At 43.2% G+C, this 19,566-nt stretch overlaps 1 protein-coding gene across 8 annotated transcripts in view; it reads left to right on the top strand.

Annotated features, from left to right (window-relative positions):
• Positions 1-19,566, top strand: part of ST3GAL3 (ST3 beta-galactoside alpha-2,3-sialyltransferase 3) — a 175,992-nt gene that overhangs the window by 122,756 nt on the left and 33,670 nt on the right. For all 8 annotated transcript variants that reach the window (XM_017824733.1, XM_017824737.1, XM_017824736.1 and 5 more), the window contains 2 exons: positions 4,262-4,357; positions 8,729-8,915. In XM_017824733.1, the coding sequence (XP_017680222.1) occupies positions 4,262-4,357; positions 8,729-8,915 (283 nt within the window). The remainder of the gene's footprint in view (positions 1-4,261; positions 4,358-8,728; positions 8,916-19,566) is intronic.

The following is a 19,566-nucleotide window of genomic DNA, read 5'->3' as shown; positions in this document are numbered from 1 at the left end:
CTGGAAAAGATTGGAGGTACAGGGGGCTTTCTTTAGAATCTCTGACCTCTTCCTTCAGAGCTGTCGCGTCTTTCTCCCTAGTACAGATGTTGGTGGGCCTCGTCTTTGACACTTCATAGTTCTCCTGCCCTCCACTGACTTTTCCAAGCCCATTTATATTGTTGACATTTTCACTGCTTCCTTTAGTGGCTCATCCAGTGGCCTGTCCCTCATTCTGCAAATGGGTCAGGGCTTGGTTTCTATTTCCACAGGCCTTTTGCTGGCTGGACTTCAATGGATTTGGGGGTTAAATCTCTGTGGTGATGACATGTAAATTTCCTATGAAAAGACATAAATATAAAAACCTAACTGACCTTTTTGGTATTGCCTCCAGGTGGTAATGAAGGAAAACTGAGAGTTGGAGCTTATGACTAACACGATCTTTACTAATGCAGTATATAAACTGAGCAAGTCAGGAAGGAATTTGATAGAGCAGGAGAGATGTGTGTCCCTCTGGCTCGGGTTGATAGCACCCATTTAAGTAGCAGCAGCCAGTTCAAACCAGAATATGCTAAGCCTCCCCAAGCACCAGTTACCCTAAAGATGTTTTTTAATTATTCTGTTATATCTTTCCTCAAAGCCTTCAGTTCCAAAGTTGCGTAAAGGAAGGCTTTGTGGTTTCTCTCCCCTGACAAATCCCCAAAGTGCTTTGATAGGAGAGGAAGAGGAAGTAGGAATTGCTACAATGCAAACATGTGTTTACAGGGCTATATTGTTCGAGAAAATCTGCGTGAATCCTGGTTTTGGTGTAGATGAACTCAACCTTGGAGTATCAGTGTCAAGAGTCTGTACATCTGGCTGCAGCTCCCAGCTTAGGGCTTTAGGGAAAGTCTGTCTGTGGAAAGTCCATGACCCTCCTTCATACCACCCTGGTAGCAAACTGGAACCTGGGCTGTGTCCGATGTGTTCGGTCCTTGAGCTCTTCTGGAAAAGAAATAGGGCTTTGATGTACTATGTAAACAAACATAAAGGCGTTTGCACACTTCTTTGTGGAGAAACAATTGAGCTGTAACTGATGCTGCTTGCACGGTGTGTTTCTTCAGCCAGAAGCTTGCCTGGAGCCAACAGTGACTGTGTAGGTTTCCCATGCTCAGGCACCATCAGTGGGCAGAGTATGTTTGAAAGAAATTTAAGCTGCTGGAAGATCAAAGATTAGACCTTAGGGTCAGAAAGACACTAATGAAAAATCTTATCTGCAGACTTAAGGAAAAATAACACATTTAAATGTGTCAGGACCACGAGGGTATGAGGGTGGCTCAGGCATGAAGCTGGGTAAAGGTGATTAACCTATCAGTTATGAGAGTAAAGGCAGAACCATTCACTGAAGTATTTGTTTCATTTTTGGGGATAAAAATAGAATGATGCTGTCCCATTTTACAGCAACAATGAAATACTTTGTGTATTTTTTGTTAGTAACTGTGAGGATATAAAATGACAATTATTTGTCTTTCAAGGTAAGCAATGCAGAGTGTTTAAAGAGTTAAATAAAGATTTTTTTAGTTTGTTTTACTGTTTGCTTTTTGACCCTTCTTGGAATGTTTGATAGAAAAGCAAATGTTGTTCCATTTTTGGAAAATATGGGAGACGATAAAGAGATGGCTGTAAGTTGATTAGCTTGGTTTGCAGGAAAAATCCTGGAAAGTTCGTTCTGGGGCAGAGCTTGAATGACAGCATAACTGATGTGAGTTACTTTGGGTTTGTGGAAATGACATCTTGCCATACAGAGGATATATTTTTTAGATGAACTAGAAGCTTAAATGATAAAGGTAACCTTTTAGAGACAGGCAATAGTTATGTCTCAGTCCATTGTATTCTGATTCTACACTACACCATTGTAGATATATCCTTTTTAGGAATGGGATAGTCAACATATCTTTAAAAAGTTACTGTCAGGGTTGAGAATTAATCCTTTAATGACACTTCCAGTGTAGTCCTGGCTAAAACCAATCTGGAATAAAGGTAAAATAACACTAGAAAAATTTGCCAGAACCAAAGACTAGGAAAGTAAGGAGTAGCAGGACCAGGTCAGTCTTGACCTTTGCACGGGATCCTTCTCTGAACACTGCTTCCCTGGAGCCAAATCAAAAATCAGGCATCACAGGTGTGACAACACAGATCATGTTTACAAGATGAGGATTATATTCTGCAAACCAATGACTATAAAAAGAGGACTGGAATGATGTACGTAAAATCTCTGTGTAAAGGGGACTCTGCTTTGAGCAGCATTAGCTCCACGTGCTGGTCTTCCAGATTCAGTACTTCAGAGATCTGGGGAGAAGTTGAAAATTGTTCAGAGAGGTACTGCAAGTGTGAATCAAGACCTAGGAGAGCTGCCTTACTGTGCAAGATGTGATGAGCTTGCTCATCTCATGTGTGGCAGCTCATGCTCACCAGTCTGACCCATGAGGGGCGAATGTTTGTACACATGCAGATGTGGAAGGGGCTACTGACAGTAGATGGTGCTTTAATTTAAGTGGTTTGAGGCTGGAACAAGCAGCTCTGTATTCAAAACTGGTAAGAGCTACCATCCTAACATAAGTGGGAAAAGGATAGAGGGGAGTCTCCGTAGCTTGTAGCCTTTGGATTTTGACATAGTATCCTTCTTCAAAAGAGAAAATTAAGAAGAGTCATGACTGAGAGACAACTGAGTAGAGAAACTACGGTATTTCACCCAGCAGTCTGTTGTTTAGGAGGTCAAACTTTCCTATCATAATCATCAGAAGAGTGTATTTCCATCCTAAATGTCACTTGGCCAGAACTGAACAATGTCTTTTTTTTCCTTTTGCAGCATCTTTTCCTTAAGGGTTTTGACAAAGCTGTAACCACCTTTGTCGCTTGTTTGGGTGTACTTGGGAGGTTGACTCTTTCACTTCCCTCTTTGTCACAATATACTGCCTGAACCAGATCTTGCATCTGCTTTCTCCTTGTTGCCAGAACTGTATTTTTTTTTTTTTTTGCTGTGCCATCATCTATAAAATTCTTTCTCTGTTGTGGTTTGATTATCACAAACATCTATGCTTCTTCTTCTATGCTGAAGAAGCACAATATGGGCTAATATGTCCATCTGCTTGAGGATGTTTTTTCTTTTGGAAAGGCTCAGATATGCAATGACACTTTTTCTGGGCAGGGGAAGCTGTTCCAGAGCATTTCTTGGTGCTGTTAATTCTGCACGTGTCTCCAGCTAATGGCTCTGTCAGCAGAGTGACCCTCAGTGGTTTAGCTGAGTCTTTAAGTGCACTCCAGCCCTGCTCTGCAAAGAGGGACCCCACGTAAGTGGAGCTTTCCTCATGCTGGCTCTTCAGACTTATCACAGAGAGGACAGCCTAGAAGAGCCCAGTTGACTGTGCCTGGGACTAGGAAGGCTGCCTAGGCCAGAGATCTGCTCCAAACAACTGATTGCCTTGGACCCTTTCCGAAAAAGGCTCTGCAGACACGTATTCCTTCAGTGAACTACCAGAGATGGAGGCACACTGCCAGAAGAGCCAGCTGCGTTTGGGATTAGATGGCTGGAAAGAAGTCCTTTTCTCTGTCTTCAAAACAAAATCACTTTTTAACATCTGCTGCAGAGAGTTCTCGTGACTCAGGGTTCCACAAGAAACTGTTCTCCTCCTTCTTTTTCCTGTTTCTTTTTCTTTCTAATTAAGGTTATTTCCCTTCCCTTTCCTCACCTATGGTGTCTCCATATATGTTTCCTACTGGACAGGAGTGGGAGGGGTGTCTTTTTTCTCTCCATTTAGTGGGGTCTTTTTGTCTCTCGAAGTCTTGTGATAACAGCGGCAATTTTGCTCTCACCAAGGTGAGCACACCCCAGATAACCTGGCAAGATCTGCCTGCACTCATAAAATTGCTTGGAGAAAAGACTTCCTCACTAAGCCTTTGGTTTATTGTTATTTCAGTGCTGAATGAATGATGAGAAGGTTTAAGTAAACAGATGGGTTTGATTCAAGCCCATCATACCACGGGTGTGGGGGGAGAGGAGCTGCTTGTCCTGACAGCTCATCTCATTAGGCCACACGTGGTGTGAGGTGTTGAAAGCAGTTTATCACGTGTAATGCCTGGGCATGATGAGGTGAGCTGGGGATCAAGTGTATCTCTGTCTCCCCCCTAATTCTTAATATTTACAAAGGTTTCCTGTAGTTCTCAGATGCATGCAAACTAAATATGTGTGGCTCTGTTTGCATTTACTTTACAAAAATCACCTCTTCCTCTGTTTCTTCCACAGTCTCAGCTGCCGGCGATGTATTATTGTGGGAAATGGTGGAGTACTTGCAAATAAATCATTGGGGTTAAAAATTGATGACTATGATGTTGTTGTCAGGTGAGTCTTTGGCATTATAGTTTTCTTGTCATATATTCAGGTTCTGTATCAGTTCACATGCTATGCAGGCAGACTTTTAACCTGTACTAGTGACGGTATCCATTTGTATGAAAACATGAAGTTATATGGAGGGGAAGAAAAGACAAGAGCATATAAATGTTTGTTATAAATGGTGTTCACATCAAAGGGTAAAGGCAAATATTCCTCAAATATTCCATTTTCCACAGCTGTTTGGGAATGTGGTCTCTCATATGATCCTGCTTGAACCTTCTCTTCATAGCTCCTTTCTAAAAGCTGCTGCTTTCTGTGATGCCCTTAGGTGGTGAAGCAGTAACTCAAACTGTTGGATCTGCTCCCAGATATATCCCCTAGGTAGCTCAGGGAAGTATTACTGATCATACATGTGTAGCATTCCCCAGGAACTACACAGTTAGGATGGGAAGGACTAAGAGTGATGCAGCATAGGGTGTTAGGAGGCAGGAAGCCTCTGTGAGTGAGGACCCAGTGATTACAGGTGCCCTAGAAACTGAGAATACTTTGCCTCTGTTCACTGTGGATGACAATGTTGAATAAGGGAGCAGAAGCAGAGTGGTGTAGGAGTGGAAAGGACCACAGGCAAAGTCAGGACTTCTTGCTTTGGCTGAGGACCTGGATCATTGCCATCTCAGAATGCTTGAAAAACGTGCTGATATGTGAAATCACAGGTCTAGTCATAACTCTTAGTAATAAATCTGTCAAGTCAGGGGGGCGTTCTGGGTGACTGGAGATTAACAAACATAATACCTGTACTAATGGAGACTCAGAGAGAGAGTGTGCGTAGGAGGGAGGGGAGGATATGCTCTAGGGAGCTACAGACCCATTAGTCTGACTTGAAAAAAAAAATGCAGAGCTTTCCAGCAGGTTTTGAATCGTGAGTAACAAAATATTACAAAGGTAAATAGGAAAAGTGGGATAAACTGCAGTGTAAGTTTATAAAAACTGGTTTAACACAGTCTAAGTTGGCATTTTTTGTCTTAGTAAGATAACTGATTTCACGTTAAAGGAAATGTGTCTGATATCATCTCTCTGAATTTCAGTCAGCTGTGAGATGTGGTGGCAAAAAGCAAAAATTCTTAGCTAAGGTGGGAGAAAGAAAGGGATTAGTAAAAGAATTTAAGGCAGGTATCATTTAGCATGGTCTCTGTTCTCTCCTATGTGCCAGTAATGGGCACATGAGGAAAGAACAGAACATACAGAGAGTAATAAATGTCCTCTAACTCTGGACACAAAGAAGATCCCTTTTAGTCATTTGTTCCTGTGGATGGCTCCCTGATTCTCCATCAGTGTGCTGGACGCAGGGATGGCTGTTCAGAACAGGACAAAATTTTTACAGCCCTTTTCCTGGTCTCACTATCAGTTCTTAGCAAAGAGCTCTCACTACTTGTCATATTCTGGTGACTTGTAGTTATTTGAGCTGAATTAAAATGCAGTTATAGCCTTTTCTTGGGTTCAGAATGTTCAAAAAGTGGCAAAAGAACGGTTTCAATCCATCTGGACTAAGCCACCCACTAAGATTTACATCAGAAAGTCCACTATTTAATTTCCAAATGAAAAGTTCGATTTTTTCTCTCACATCAGTAAATCTAAGTCAGTTTGCAAGCTGGGAGGATAAGAGGGCAGCTGAGCACCTGTGCTGTTTGTGGGACAGATAAAGAGGAGAGAAGTCAACTGTAAAGGTTAAATGAAGCCAGGTGCTTGGATGTGTATCCAACTGCTTGCTTTACTCCCATGGAAGCTGAGGAAGTCCCTTGTGTTATAGCATCCTTTTTCATGGGTTGCAAAACTCCTTTGAAGGATCATGTTTGGGACCTAGGAAGTGAATTTTAAGGGAAAAATGTGGTACATTTGTGGACAAAGATGTGATCCAGCAGTATGTGGGGTTTTTTGATGCCCATGTGAGGATTGCTAATTGCAGCAATAAATTTTGTTCTTGTGATGAACATAGTCCAGTTGGTTCTGCCAGTTCTAAAAACAGCTTGGACTGAGTTGGTTACTGTTTTTCTTTAACTAGATATTATCAGATTTCAGTGCAGATGTTATTCTCAGCTGTGACACTGTTTACCTGGCAGGAGCTTCTTGCAGCAGTCAGTCATCAGTATTCTGAAATGCCTCCTTGCAGGCAGGGCAAAAACAAGTGTGTATCAGAAATTCCTAATCAGAACAAGATAGGGATTCACCTGATGATGATACTTTAGTGGTAGGGTCTTCATGGTGCCACAGTTAGGAGTTAGTGTCTCATCAGCAGACATGGACTGAAAAAAACTCTGAAACTTCTTCTGTGAGAAAACTGCCCATCCATGGACAACACAAGGAGGCCTGACATCCTAACTGAGGTTTTTCAAGATTTAGCTGTGCTTATAACCACCAGTGTGTCTTGCCTAGGAAGGGGTTTGAGCTGTGTAGCATCACCTTGGTGAACACAGGCTGTGGCTGCCAGAACTTCTCCTGGTCCCTTGCCCACACTGCCCTCCGGGCACTGCCCCTGGGGCTGACAGTGCTGGCTCTTGGCAGGACTCCATCACTGGGACTCCATCAGCAACTCACACTCTGGCCCTTTGTTGGGGACCTGAGTTCATTTTCCTTGGGGAAATGGCTTGTTTTGTTTCCTGCCTAGACACAAAGCAGGGGTCCCAAGTTTTGGGAGCATTGACAAGGTAAGCAGCAAAACAGCAAACTGAGCAGCTGGGGATGGGGAAGACCCTGCCAAAGAGCCACATGTTGCCATCTGAAATGACTCCAGACACCTTCTCCTCAACTTCAAGAAAACAGATAAAAATATGCTTAACTAGCTTTCTTCACACAGTACTTTGTAATATTTATCTCTGTTTCCTTTACTTTATGTAAGGTCATCTACCCCAAAGACACACAACACCTTAAAGTTTAAATAATGCCCATAGGAAAAGTGAGTGATGTGTGAATGTGCCACCAGCAACAGAGGAGAAGCAGGGGATCAGGCTGGCTGGGAGCACTGTTACTGCAGGTAGTCAGGTCTAGCTACCTCAAAGTCAGGCTACAAAGCAAGGGTTTATAAACCATGGAAAAAGAGTTCATCTGCTGTATAAATTGTGATGGTGCTGATTCTTAAGTTGCTTTCCCTTCAATATTTTATTCCTAATGATAAAGCAAGTATTTTTACTAAAAATGCATAGGACTTTATTCCTCTAAAATTTGAATATAATTTCAGATTTTATACAGAGATTTTCTTCTCCTAAAAAGTTTCCAATGTAAAATGCTTACCCAGGCTGAAAAGGACATATCCAGATACTCATTAACATTCCTGCACGGCAAAATTTGCAGTCCATAAGCACTTTCCAGTATATTGAACTACACCAAGTCAAGAATGCTGCAATAATTCAAGCAGGCAGTACTGTTCCATCAGGGGCTGCTATTTGATGTCAGCAAGATTTGTATTCCAAGTTACTTGAGATTTCCTCAGCTTTGGCCTTCTAGTTTTGAATAGAAGTTTTGAATAATGTCATGAAAGTCATCATTGCAGTTCATGCCAAAGCGGTTTGTTTTTTCAAGGGAAAAAACTTTGTTCCTGAGAAATATTTTAACAAAAGCACAGCTAAATACATAGCATTCCCTTAGAAATCAGTGTGCCCAAGAGCAAAGCTCTGTGTCTGCTTGGGTGTTTTCAGAGTGGGATGCACTTCCACAGCAGAAACTCCTTGGAGTCAGTGAGACTGAAGTTGTGCTGAGCCTTGTCCCAGCCATGCAGCCCAACCTCCTCCTTTGTGCTGCCATTGCAAGGCACCTCACCTTCCAGATGGGCCAGTTTGGGGAATTAAGCCCAGGAGATTGTTCCTTTGGGGTTTTTTTGAGAATTATATCCCTAAACAGCCTCACTGCAGGTAAAATGAGTGTGAACTCTGGATTGGGATTGGAGCATTAGACCAGGTTCAGCTCTTTTAAAACTGATGTAGAGCTGCATCATCTCTTTCTGCACAGTCTTGCAGAATCCAAGTGACACATCACAGGAGCAATGGGATGTTAAAATATTAATGCTTAGTTCGCAACTCTAAATCTGCAAGGGCAATATTTTTCAGTTTCCTTTTCCAAAGCTTCCGGTTCAGTGTAAATCACAATAGTGGATGCGCAGAAATGGTTTGCATTATATTCAATTGTATAATTTAAATGGCTTCTAATTAAACTGTCGTCACAGTTGGTATAAACGTTCATAAATGTTCGTGGTGAAGAACTGGAAGAGGTAACATTTCCTACTCTAACACCTGCTACAGGGAATTCTTGCCCAGCAGTGATTGCTGTGTCATCAACACCCCTGAGTGTAAGTGGGAATCCGTGACAGTGTCTTCTCTGGTTGCCCTGCAGGCTGAACTCGGCTCCAGTGAAAGGCTTTGAAAAGGATGTGGGTGGCAAGACAACACTCCGGATCACATATCCTGAAGGTGCAATCCAGAAAATGGAGCAGTATGAGAAGGATTCCCTGTTTGTTCTGGCAGGATTCAAATGGCAGGATTTCAAGTGGCTGAAATACATTGTTTACAAGGAGAAAGTGGTAAGAACGCTGTCAGCTGATGCTGTGAAGGTCACCTAATTAGTAATGGTGGGCAGACATGGTATCACCATCGTATTTGCCACATTTGGGGCTGAGGAGAATTCCTCTGTGTGTCCTGCTGCATTTAAGTGAAGACTTTCTTTATCTCCATGGACTTCAGCTTTAATTGTGTTTTACAAAGACATCTCTCTGTAACTTGGCCTTGCGTCACAGATGAGGCTTTCTATTCAAGATTATGTTAGTGTGTACTATAAACAATGAATTTAATTTTTATTCATTTTAAAGGGTATTTAAAAGGACCAGCTCTTGCATGGATTTTATGGTCTCTTAGGATTTAAGAGCAGAGGAAAGAAAAGAGCAATGGCAAGAGGAAGAAGTGGGAGTCTGGGGACAAGGATGTGATGACACAGGAGGGGAGGAGGAGACAACAGCATCACAACTTGTTGAAAAGGCTACAAGCAGACTTAATGTGACCTGAATAGCACAAACCATTATATTTTTCTCAGTTACTGGGATTTGTGATTTGTGTCTGATTGAAGTATCATCCAGAACAACGGTATCAAGTGTAATTTTAAAACACTGAAATGATGAATACACTACTTTCCCCATGTAAATATTTTCCCCCCATTGGTTGCATTAGTGCCCTTCTGAAGTACCATGGACCTGTTAGTAGTCAGGGCTGTTCACTGTAATTCACCCATCCTGAATGGAATCAGGTTGTGATCAGTGACTTCTCATTCAGTGGATGGTTTGTCTTTATCTGCTGTCATGATATCCAGAATAAATGCCCTCTATTTGGGTATAGTTCTTGTTTTACATATCTTAAATATCTGTTTTCAAATGCTTCTTAATGACTTTTCAGCAAATAACAAGACAAATGGATGAGCATTCGGAGGATGGGATATTATATCATGTGTTTGGAGACAGACAGAGAGAGGAGGTTGGCAGCTCACCACATACACAGAATGAAGCAGTCTGGGAGTATAATTGCACACAGTTGTTACAGAGATGGCCTTAAGGGCTCATACTTTGCTCTTGTCTCATACTGGCACCAACTTGCAATTATTTTCCTGGTACCAGACAGATGAAGTTACCTGTCAGCCTCTGGGCAAGCACAAGTGGGCTTTCGTAACATGAATAATTGAGTTAAAAGTAATTTTCTTTGCTTTATGTAAGGCTCCTCTTCCTCATTCAGGGGAAGGGAAAACCCTGGCAGTGTCAGTGCCCTGCAGCTTGAACACAGTTGCAGGGACTCGTGGTGTTTAGCTTGAAGTTCAAGGGATGGGTTGGTTTACTTGAAAACAAATTGAATTTCCACCTGATGCTTGCAGTCAAGTGGTCATCACTAGATTCTAATATGGTATCCCCCGCTCTTAGAAAGATGCAGCAAATTGTCTGTTAAAACTTGCTAGAAGACAGGGGAGAGCCATTGCAGTTGTTTGAACTGAGTGCTTCAGTGCCCAGCTTGGCAAAGAGCAAAAGGAACTTGAGCTTCTTGCATTGCGTGTTACTTCAATGCTCTTGTGATTGGCTCCTTATCCTTCATTTCTTCAGAATAAACTCTCCCGTTTCTTTCAGTTCTTTTAGGTGATGTTTTCCAGATCTCTTAATTCCTGTTGCTCTTTTGAATGCCTGCAGTTAATTAATCTTTTCCTTAAAGAGCAGTGCCCAAAAATGTACAGACTACAGCAAAAAGAGGGGAGCAAACAGCTGCTTCACTAGCCTCACAGTTCTCATTCCTTATACATTTGCTGTTTGGACAGCCTTTTCCACAGTGGCATGGAACTGGAGGTGAGTGTCGGGTTCCTTGAGACTCCAGGTCTCAGGAAGGACTGAAGAGCAGCCACCTCCCCAGCTCCACACCCTGTGCTTCTGCCATTGGCTCCTCCTGTCAAAGAGCAGCACCGTGCACTTTTCCCCACCAGTTCTTTCTTCCAGAACACTTCTCCAGTTTGCCAAGTTCCTTTGGCAGAGCTTCCCAGCATACCTGCCATTCTTTCCAGATCCATGTCCTCTGCAATTTAATAAACATACTTTTTACTCCATCATCCAGGTTAATAATGAAAACACTAAATAAAGTTGGTTCCTAGGCAGAACCCAAAGTAATAACATCCTCCCATTTCTACAGTGAGCCCACTGAGAACTCATCCTTGATAGTTTTTTGGCCACTTCTGAACTTGTATCACAGTAGTATCCTTTATAACAGTCTTAGGATGTTTGTGAAAGTGATCTCTCAGAAGCTTTACTGAATACCAGTTACATGTCTTCCTTCTTCCCAGTGATAATTTTTCATGTGTATAAAGAATTTTTTTTAAACATAATTTGCTCTTGACAAATCCTAGTGGGTGGCTACTCAGTCTTTCTTATTTTTTTCAGGTGCTTACAAATAATTAATCCTGCTATTCTGGGAATTGAAATCATAAATCAACTCTCTTCCCTTTTCTACCTTTTAAGGCTAGGCACTGCTTTTGTCCATCTTTCAATCCTTTGAGAATCCTACCTGTTCTACACAAGTTCCCAAAGGGAGTCATTGCTGGTTTTTGAGGCTGCTGGGCCAGTTCATTGAATACTTTAGGATACAGACCAGATGATTGGAAAACATCTGTCTTGTGCTCTCTAGTCTGATCTCTCTCTATTTGAGGCTGAGATCTTGCTGTCACTGGCTTTAGCTGCAAGCAGGTGGGTGGCACAGCTGCTTTTCTAGAGGAAGCTGATGCAGAAAGTGCTGTCTCTTAGATAGAAATGACCCAGTGGAGAACACTATGAGAATAGCACATAGGTGTCTGTTCTGGTAGTGAGTGTTAGTATTTTTATCAGTGTGTGGTAAGTTCAGGATGACAAATGCCTGCCCAGTGCTCTCTGGAGAGTTTGTTTCTCTCAGCTGATATTCCAGAGAAAAGGGAGTTTCTTCCTTTCCTGGATTCATCTAGAGGCACTTGCTTGATCTGAGAGGTCTGTATGCCACTGTTGGTTATTCCTTATCTGACACGTCCCTCTGCAAGACTTCATCCCTGCTGCAAACCAGTCATTACAGTCAGGAGTCTGACTCAGGATGGAGAAAAGGAAAATGGAAGCATCCTGCTAAAAACCACAACTGCTGTGGAAGTGGACACATTCCTCAAAAAAATAGTCTGATCTCTACCCTCTGATGTTTCTTTTGCTCGTGACTGTTGATAGAGACTGCATGTGTCCATGGCACAGTCACAGGTGGGTATGAGACTTCCTGAATTCCTTCAGACACCTGGAGCTGCTTGGACCTGCTTGACCAGAGATTCTGGGCCAGGTATTAGGATCTTTGCTTAGTCCTCTCTTGAGTAAGTGAAATCAAAGGGAGTTTATCTGAGAAAGAGTAAATGAAAGGCGAGTGGCTATTTATTGCTGGGTCAGTGGTCGGATAAGATTATTCTCCCTGCAGCTGAGAGGGATTTGCTCTGTGTTATGTGAGTCTTTTGGCAGCACTTGCGTACTGAGAAAGGGATAAGTGCTTTGTAGAGAGAAGGATTTTCTGGAGATGTTATGAGGAAAAAGAATCAATGTGATGAAGAAGCACCAACAGAACGGAGAGGCTGGGGATTTTATGTGTTACACACTCTGGTGTAATGGCCTCCCAGAGATCTGTGTGATGCCCTAGGAGATGCTACATCCAGAAACCAGAGCAGTGGAGTATGGACCAAGGAAAAAGCAAAAGCTCGACTGCTTTTTATTTCCCAGTAAAACAGAAATATCTGGAAGCAAGTAAAAACTTGAGAGAAAACATTATTCTAGAAAAAAGACAGGTTTGGCTAAATATTCAGCAGCAGCAGCAAAAGAAGGGTAGTCTCCATCACAGAGTTCTGACTGAGCTGACGCTCCAAGTTGTCCTGTAGGAAGTTACAGCAGTAACTGGTATCACCAGAGAGTGTACAGCTGCCTTTAAGAAGGGGAAGGGTGAGTGAATCTGAGCGACTAAAACCCTGGTAATCTGATTTCAGTCATTTGACAAGCATTAGAATAAACTGAAGGAGAAAATAATTGCACCGGTTGCAACTAAAAGGAGTATGGGATAGAGAAAGGTGACATGGTTTAGCAGAGGGGAGTATTGCACCATGCTGACCTAATATGTCAGTGTACAAGTGGAAAGGAAGTGAGTTGGAGTCCCACAGCCTGCAGTGGCCTGAACTCGTGGCTGTTGCGGAAGGGTCACAGATGTGAGTTGTTCGTGCGTCTGTGGTGACTGGTCTGGCAGTGCTGCCTTGGAATCATTGCTGCAAGAGCCTGCTGACACAGCCAGGCACCCCTTGGATGATGAAACAACTGCTGCCAGTGATCCCCAGAGAGGGATTACTCATGGGCAGTCACTCAGAACAGTTACACTTTCTCCTGGACTGTTCTTTTTGCCAAGAGACATTACCTATGTTGCGATCCACCCTGCTGCTTCCTGCTTCTTGTACCCTCCTGCGTCACCCGGGGTCTTCCAGTGACAGAAGCTCTTCCTGAGTCCCCAAAGTATCAGTGAAATTATATGGGGAGGGAGGTTTGGTCATATATTGTTCTTAAAATAAGAGGCAAAAGTTTCTCTATTTTGTGGAGAGTAGATGCTTCCTGAAACAAACAGGAATTTACAGCTCCAGATATGCAAATCAGCTATCTCAGCCTGGTGCTGAGGCCAATTCCAGTGTGGTTTCTTGCCCATCATTAGTGAATCAGAAGGAGCTCTCTTGCTTGCTAGAGCTGACTTCCCTGAACATCTGGCACACGGCGATAAAGCAGCCAAGTGAGGGCAAAGGTGTCACTAGAAATTGGCAGCTAACAAGCTTCCTTCTCGTGTGATAATGAGCCTGCGGATGATTACGCCGGGAATCTCTGCAGCCTTTGCCAGGAGGAGTCACTTGTGCAGTGAGCCCCTGCGGCACCTCCAAATTCTCTTTGATAGTGAAAGTCATAGGAGCAAGTGAGCACCTGCCTGCGAGCGTGGCCAGGTTGGGCTGTGTGTCCCTTGCAGGGGCATGTCTTTGACAACTTGCACACAGCAGTGATGCCATCCGAAAAGCAGTCCTCCCTCAGCAGTGGGGGTGGGCACAATATAACCCCTCCTCCTTTGTCACAGCATGTCACTGCTGCTTGGGGGCATCTTCTGGACGTGGCAGCAGGGGAGGTTTTATTTAACGTTTTGTTTGCGAACTGCATTTTTGTATTAACAGCTTACTTCTAGGCCTGCTAAAATGTGCATTACAATACCCTCCTGGCGTGATCAGTGTTACTGTGCTAGAGCCAAGGCCAGACTGCTGCCAGAGCCCTTGCTGTCTGCTGAGCTTTTGTTTAGAGCTTCTCTTCTTCCATTAGTTAATGGCCTTGTCATGCTGCATGTTTGCTAGGGCAGACTGTGAACAGTCACAGCCCTGCAGTTCACTGTGGATTCCTCAGATTCTGAAATGGCCTTACCTGTGGGCTGTTTTACATCCCTAAACAAAACAGCTTGGGAGCCATCATGCTCCTCCTGTCATCTTCAGGAAAACAATGAGGTTGTGAATCTGTTGTTGCTGTCCAACACTAGGTAAGGCTTCATTCACATGCATGTATTTTCAACTTCTTTGGAATTTGAGACCAGCACTTGAGCAGGTGATTTCTCTGAGTCTTGGCTAGGGAGAGAGAACCTGCTTTTTCCAATGCTGTCCCTTGCCTTTGGTGACAAATGGAGTGGCCACTGCCGCTGGCAGATTCGCTCCAGAGTTTGCTTCTGGATTGCAAATATTTGCTTTCCCTTTTCTCCTCCAAGGGTCTTGTTGCTTTAAGTATCTTGTGTATGGTTGATCTTTTCAGGTTTTAAAGGACTGTGGGAGAGACATGTGGGATGATTCTTGGGACAGCATTCTGATTTGGTGGAGCTCTAAATCCACCACTAGTTGTCTTAATGCATTATGAGTTTAAAGCTTGGTTACAGGTTTGTGGTGCCTCATCCTGTGCTGAAACACAGCTTCATCCCACCTGCTTAGAGATGTGCCTGAGTGGGCATTGCCTCGTGTCTGCCTGCTCTCCTTGGACTCAGCTGAAAGGGGACAGAAGCTGGACATGCTGCTCCATGATAAATGAGGAAAGCTTTTGAACTGAGAAGTCAGCTTAAGGGTTGTCTCATGTCTTTCGCAAATTTGAGTTTTCACCTAAATAGCCATTTATAACTAATCCCTTCAGGAGTATAATATAGGAAGGCACGGCTGGTGAGTAAGGCAGCCAGCCTGCTTAAAGGACATGATGGGGCTTGCAGTAGGGGAAGAGGCAAGAAAGCCTTTTTGGTGGTGGTTGTCCTGTGGTCCTAGCACAGGGTGCAAAAGCCATTTCCAATCACAGAGAGTGGAGGGATTCTAGGAGGAATTTTAGCAGGGAAGTACCTTAGCACGTTATCAGGATGGTTCGTTACCTCACTCAAAGCAGCTGAACTGTTAATAAATGTGGAAGCACAGAAAATGCTTTGTAATAAAGTGAAAATGTGAGGCAGACTCTCCTGGCACCTGCCAAGTCTCTGACTGAGATGAGGTGGGAGAGTCTGTGTGATGCATTCTGTGGGGAATATTCCATATTCCTGTGAAAAAGAGTAGCTGAAAGTTAGTTTATCTTTCTAGGATGATTCTTGTGACAGGGTTGAGTTTTGTTTTTTTAGGTTTTGATCTCTCTGGGTGTGTAGAAGGGTTGTCCATACTGCCTGAGGGGTTGTGCTCCCTGAGCTGTTTCACCAGTGCAGTGCATTGGTGGGAGTAGCCCAAGGGAACCATGGAAGACTTGCATATGAAAAAAGTAAATCCTTCTCTGTGACTGGCCAGGAAATCAGGGCCATTTTCAGAAGGTGTAAGGAGAAGTATAAACACTATGAGAGAAGGCTTTGAGAAGTATGAACACTATGAGCCAGTTTTTTTCCAGTCATGGTTAGAAGAGAGGCTGGAAAATATGTAGGGATGCCATATAAAATCTTGTCCCTGTTGACCAAAAGAGGGAGAAAAATTTGGTTCTGTGTTTTGTGATTTTTAACAAGCTTTCAGGTAGCACTCGTGGTGAGACCATACTGGAACCTCAGTAGGCAAATGACCCAATTTGAAACGTGGGCCTTGGGGGAGACTTCCTGGCCAGATTCCCAAAGGAAGGTTGTTGGTATGGAAGGTGCAGGCTGGAGCTTGCCCTTCATACATACCTGCATGCAACAGCGTAATAAGATTAGGCAGGTCACTACATAGCTGAGAGCTGTTCCCACCCAGGCATGCACAGTGTGTCTGTAAGTACAGACTTAACTGTCAAACATCAGCTGGTGACAGGGGCTGCTCTGGTGCCATTGCAGTGTGCCTTCATAGCATTTAATATTATCAGATGGGTGCATGTTGGATAATAAAACTTGTCCACCTGGATTGGATAGTCGTCAGTATTCATGAGTCTGTAACAACATTCACCTAAGCTCTTGGGACTGGTGAAGAAAATAAAAAATAGCCATAAACACACTATTTTCTAGATGAAAAAGTTCCAGGTGTCAGAAGTTTGTGAAGTATATGTGTTTATAGGAATGACATCATTAATTAGTTCTGGTTTTAGTTTCTCTTTAAAATTAAAAATTGTTGGTGTCCCTGCCCTTTCAGTCATTCCCACAGCATGCATGGATTTTGTCCTTTTTTTTGTCCCTTCCTTTGCTTGCTATTACCTAATGCCAGTCATCCTTGCTCTGTACTTCTAATAAAGGAAGAGAAGCATTTATCCATGCTGGGCATCAAGAGTCCTTAAAGAACCTTTATCCCACATCTGCCGAGACAGCATCGTCTTCATTTCTGGCTCAGTAATCCCAGCTGTAATGTGAAAATCAGAGAGCTCCAGTCAGATGTTTATTCTTCTTTAGTTTCTTTTCCTTTACATCATTCTTAAATGAAGACACCCAAACAGAATTTACCCCCTGGAAAGACCGTATCATTACCCGAGTAGGCCATCCTTTCTGGGATTGCCTCACCATCCTGCTTTATCCTGAGACCAATTTCTTCCTAAAATTGTCATCCTCTGACCTCTTCTGATGTCTCTTGCCATCCAACTGACAAGTGCTGTTCTTTCCTAGATATTTGATCACTCCTTCCTTCTCAACCAAAGTCAAAAAAAGATGGCTAATTTAAAGAGTTGCAGTTTTTTCTGCATCTTTTCTTTTGAGAAGTCAATGTGAGGACCAACTGAAGAGCTAGTGCAGCTGTCTTGAAAAAGCATCAGGAGGGTGCTCATGTTGCACTCACCCTCTTTGGCAGGCTCTGTCAATATTCAGACATCAGTATTATGCAAATCCCAGTGGGTGCATTTCAAGGTCATAGTACATGTAAAGTCAGGTTACCTGCATTGATTGGAATATCTGAGGCAACATAAAGAAATTCATTCCAAATCCGATGCTGATCTTAATAAAACGCACAATTCCATAAACAGCAGAGCTAAAGAAATTGCCCAGTTGCCTGTGGATTTGTGTCCTGCTCCCTTTTGCACCACAATACTCTCAGATCTCCCCAGAATCTTACATCTTAAATGCACCCTTTTATCCCTCACGGCTGCCTGGTCATTGCGTGCTGACAAAGACAGGCATGTTCAGTAGCCCCTACGTACGTGACTGGGCACCTGGCAGCCCAAATGAACCACCACCAGCGCAGCCCTTGCCTACTGAGGGTGTTGCATTGCCCATGTGAGCAGCAGATGTTCCTCCAGACTGTGAATCCAGCACGTGGAAGAAGTCCGAGGACATCGTCACCAGTGAAACTGAGACATCACCCAGAGGGTATCGACTATTCATGCAACTGTTAGTGGGATAAAGACATTCCATGTTAACACTTCAGTAAAGAACTACAAGAATCATTTGAAGTCTGCAAAGCCTCCCCTTAGTCTGAGAGATTTGAGTTCAATTTATTTAGTTACAAAGTTCAATTTATTTAGCTTATGCGTGAGATTTTGGAGGGATTTACTTGCAGTCTCTCTCTCTCTACCTAGAGGGAATGTTTTTTCTCACAAGACTTTTTAATTTTGTGGGAAGAAGTGTGTCTGAAGCTAGGCAAAGGACCAAAAAAGGCAGTGCATTTATATCGGTATAATTGTTTTTGCTACATCTGCCCGACAGACTTGATGGATTTGCTCTTGAAGTCTTAAAATCAAGACTGGATATCTTGGTAAAGTTCCACTCAAGCAGTGTGAGGGTAAAGGACTGGAAGGAGAAGTTGCTGATGGAGGAGCACTGCTCCCTGCTATGCAGGATGTCCAGGAGGATGTTAGCAGGATCTCTCCTGGCCTCTCAAGCAGTGCTGATAAGAGACAGCAGAATGTGGTAGCTAGAAGCTCAAGCTAGATAAAATCAGCCAGGACAGATGTAATTTCCTAGAAATCTGGCGTTATAATTCTCAAATGACATATTTGCAGAGGTGAACACTGGCTGCTGACATCTCTTTCTGAAATACAGACTTAATCCAGCATCTGGGAAAATTCTGTGTCTTGGGAGTACTCAGGACAGGGCTGCACTCTTGTGTTGCCTTCCTGCCGTCCTGTTCTGTGACTCTGGGCCTCTCTGTCCTCACTCTCTGTGACCCGTTTGTTGACTATGAGGAGCAGGATAGCGAGCCAGTCATACATCTGACAGCTGGTCATGAAAGTAAGTTATTTGCTTTATCCAGTTGTCTGCAAAGGTCACAGCAAAATTTTCTCTTCTTGGGGCACAATTAGGCCAGATCTGTTTCTGCATCCAGAGGGAGAAGGCTTTGTGGAGTCTCTGAGGTGAGCAACCTCCAACATAACAAAATTCCCCAGAAATGCTCTTTGGAAAGCATTGCAACACCACAGGATGCTGCGACTTCACCCGTGTGTGGTGTGAAGACTTACAGAGGAGGGGAAAAACACTGATTTGATTTTTGTAAATAAAATCACATGCTTTCTGTCAGTGGCTGAAAGGATATCCCCCTTTCACAGCTCTAGGCATTTTGCTATCTGCATTTTTATTTAAACTGGAGGGGAAGGGGGGGGCATAAAGTCTTAACAGTAAATATTTATCCAAGATGTGTGGTTGTTAATATGATCCAGTCTTCAGTCATTTTGAATGGTGTCATGATGACAGATGTTAATTCAGAAAGGAATAGATTGGACTATTTATGCCTGAAACACATGTGTTCCTTGGCAGGCTCCATGGATTACTTGCATAGTTAGAGCTGTCTGAGCAATTTGTAACGTTTTCTCTGCCTCAAAGCACCAAGGGCTCCAGGACAGGGGGTTGACCTATATCTTCAGTCTGCTGTAATAAACACTGAGGTAACTAAATCCCCCCGTGTTTTTTTATCTTCCTAAATTTATCTCTCCCCCTGTGCTCCAGCTGCGTGTGGTGCTTCTGGTTCTTCCCAAGAAGAACGGCAGCTTCTTTCTGCAAGACAGGAGGATGCTCCTGTGTGCACAAGGTGCAAATCCCTGACCTCCTTCCTCTTCAAATTCAGCTTCACTCCTACCTCAACGCTCACACTTATTTAATGCAAATGCTTGTCTTGACAACAGAAGTGAAAGTAGACCAAGCCACGCAAAGGCAGTAAGCAAGAGGGATTCTGGAAAGATCTCTTTTTCTTTTTGGTAGTATTTCTGTTCTTACAGCTGTGATTTTATGGAATGTCTGAGGGTGTTTCTTCTCTTCTCAGTTAAGACAGAT

The sequence above is a fragment of the Lepidothrix coronata genome, unplaced genomic scaffold (genome assembly GCF_001604755.1).
Source record: "Lepidothrix coronata isolate B3197 unplaced genomic scaffold, Lepidothrix_coronata-1.0 Scaffold112, whole genome shotgun sequence".
In the NCBI taxonomy this organism is placed as follows: Eukaryota; Metazoa; Chordata; class Aves; order Passeriformes; family Pipridae; genus Lepidothrix; species Lepidothrix coronata.
Note: the sequence above shows the minus strand (reverse complement) of the source record. Positions and strands in the feature narration are given on the sequence as shown.